This window comes from Helianthus annuus, chromosome 14, assembly GCF_002127325.2.
Source record: "Helianthus annuus cultivar XRQ/B chromosome 14, HanXRQr2.0-SUNRISE, whole genome shotgun sequence".
In the NCBI taxonomy this organism is placed as follows: Eukaryota; Viridiplantae; Streptophyta; class Magnoliopsida; order Asterales; family Asteraceae; genus Helianthus; species Helianthus annuus.
This window is the reverse complement of record NC_035446.2, coordinates 137567813-137570131: the sequence shown is the minus strand read 5'-3', so window position 1 is coordinate 137570131 and position 2319 is coordinate 137567813. Positions and strand designations below refer to the sequence as shown.

General features: G+C 36.8%; 1 protein-coding gene across 1 annotated transcript; it reads left to right on the top strand.

Moving 5' to 3' along the window:
- Positions 1-555: 555 nt before the first annotated feature.
- On the top strand, positions 556-1607 carry LOC118486677. Its single transcript, XM_035983309.1, has 2 exons — positions 556-1220; positions 1288-1607. The coding sequence occupies exons 1-2, from the start codon at positions 1050-1052 to the stop codon at positions 1519-1521; spliced, it is 405 nt and encodes a 134-aa protein (XP_035839202.1). The 5' UTR covers positions 556-1049; the 3' UTR covers positions 1522-1607.
- The last annotated feature ends 712 nt before the right edge of the window (positions 1608-2319 follow it).

Here is a 2319-nt window from a genome sequence, read left to right as displayed (position 1 = left end):
GTCGGGGATTTACACTTGTAAGGAGTTTTTGACTGTGGGTTGATGATACTCAATTTGGCACTAAAAAGATTAATAAAACATATACAATGAGGTTGTTCATGGTCAACCGACACAATGACGATAACTCATTTTTAGGGTTTTGTATCAATTGATGCATAATGTCATGTCCCGCCTAAATTTCAGATCGCTGCTCCAACAACCAGGAGCATTTCGGGTTCAAGATGCGTTAAAGGTTGCTGGAAATTCTCGAAAATCATTGCACTATTATGGTCCAAGAAGGATTGTCGGGAGACATCTAGATCAGACATAGCTAGAAAAAGGAATTAGATAAGTCTAGAAACTGTTGCACAATTCAACCCTAAAAATCCAACAAATAAGGGTGTAGAATAGATCTAGAAAAGGCGTGAAGACTATAAACTTGCTCAAATTTCTCTAGAATCTCAAATATATAAGTATGTTTAGATGTATCTAGATTTAGAATTTGTTTGATCTTTGCTACTAGTATAAATAGAGGATGGTGGCCTCATTTGCAACCCACACAAGATCTCCTATAAATCATTTTTTCTTGTGTACTTGCAACCTGAGTTATGCTGCTCTACGTAGTTTTCCTATGCCAGATTTAATCTAAGCATCATACAAGAGTCAAGAGTATTACTCTGTGACAATGAGATATTGATTAAATATAAGGTTTATTGGATTTTATCACCCTCAACTATCGGCCTTTGGCCGTTGCCACCCGCAACTAACACTTTGACACCCGGCACCCCTAACTTGACTTTTTGTTTGCACTGGCACCAGTCAGTTAAATATTCTCTAACTTGGTTAGTCATTTGTCCGACGTGGCACCATTTGGCTGATGTGTAAATGCTGATGTGGATGATGAGGTGTTATGTCTCTTTATCCCTCTCGTTTATGACACACAGACATCCCAAAGTAAACCATAATCTCCATTTCTTCAATTCATCCCACAAAATCACTTCAATAGCTCCGATTCATCCCACAAAATCACAGTAAGCACTTCGATTCATCCCACAGAAACCCTAATCAAGATGAGTTCATCTTCCAATTCATCGTGGGGTGTGAACCGAACCCCTAAATTGTTCAAGGTTGATTTGGATGGAAACTTGTATTGTCATCATGAAGTTGTTGTTGTTCTTCGCATCGCTGGTCCTAAAAGTGTTCTAGATGGTGATCAATTTTATGGTTGCCCCCAATGGCCTGTAAGTTGTTTACTTATGGATTGAACTTAATTCTTGTTGAAACTGAGGTTGGTATATTGTTTTGTAGTTATCCGATTGCAAGTTCTTTATGTGGAAACAAGATTTCGACAAATTTTTCGAAGCACATTCAACCTGTAGTTCAAGTCCAGTCAGTTATCAAGAATTAAAAAATGAGAACTTGGAATTGCAGAACAAGTTGCTACTCGAAGAGAACAAGATGCTGAAAAGACAAATTCTTGGCAAAAAGTCCATGTGGAAGCAACCATTTCTGTTTACTATGTGTTACATTTTGAACAAGTGATTTAATTAGGTTGTACAATATTGAAGTTATTAATGACAGTTGTTTAGTCTGTTTTGAGCCATTTGTCATGATTTGGTAATTTCCAAACCAAAGTGCAGCCAACATAAGTGCAGCAAACATCTGTTTTGACCCATATCAGCAAACATAAGTGCAGCAAACAGTTTTCACTTTTGACCCATTTGTCATGTTTTTGTGATAACCAAACCAAAGTGCAGCCAAACACAAGTGACCAATATCTGTTTTGACCCATTTGTCATGTTTTTGTGATAACCAAACCAAAGTACAACCAAACATAAGTGAATGACCAACAATATCTGTTTTGACCCATTTCTTAAACATACATGAACAACAACAATACATGAATGACCAATAACTGTTTTGACCCAAAGTGCAGCCAAACATAAGTGACCAATATCTGTTTTGACCCAGTTGTCTGTTTTGACCAAACATACATGAACAAATGACCAAATTACCCCTGCAAGCCTTAAAACTCATATAACCCACTGCATATATATACCACACCTGTAAAATGACCAAATTACCCTTGCAAGCTTTAAAGCTCTTATAACCCACTGCATATATATACCACACCTGTAAAATGACCAAATTACCCCTGCAAGCTTTAAAGCTCTTATAACCCACTGCATATATATACCACACCTATAAAATGACCAAATTACCACTGCAAGCTTTAAAGCTCATATAACCCACTGCATATATATACCACACCTGTAAAATGACCAAATTACCCCTGCATCATTAATATTAACTAACCAAAATATTACATACCACATTAAG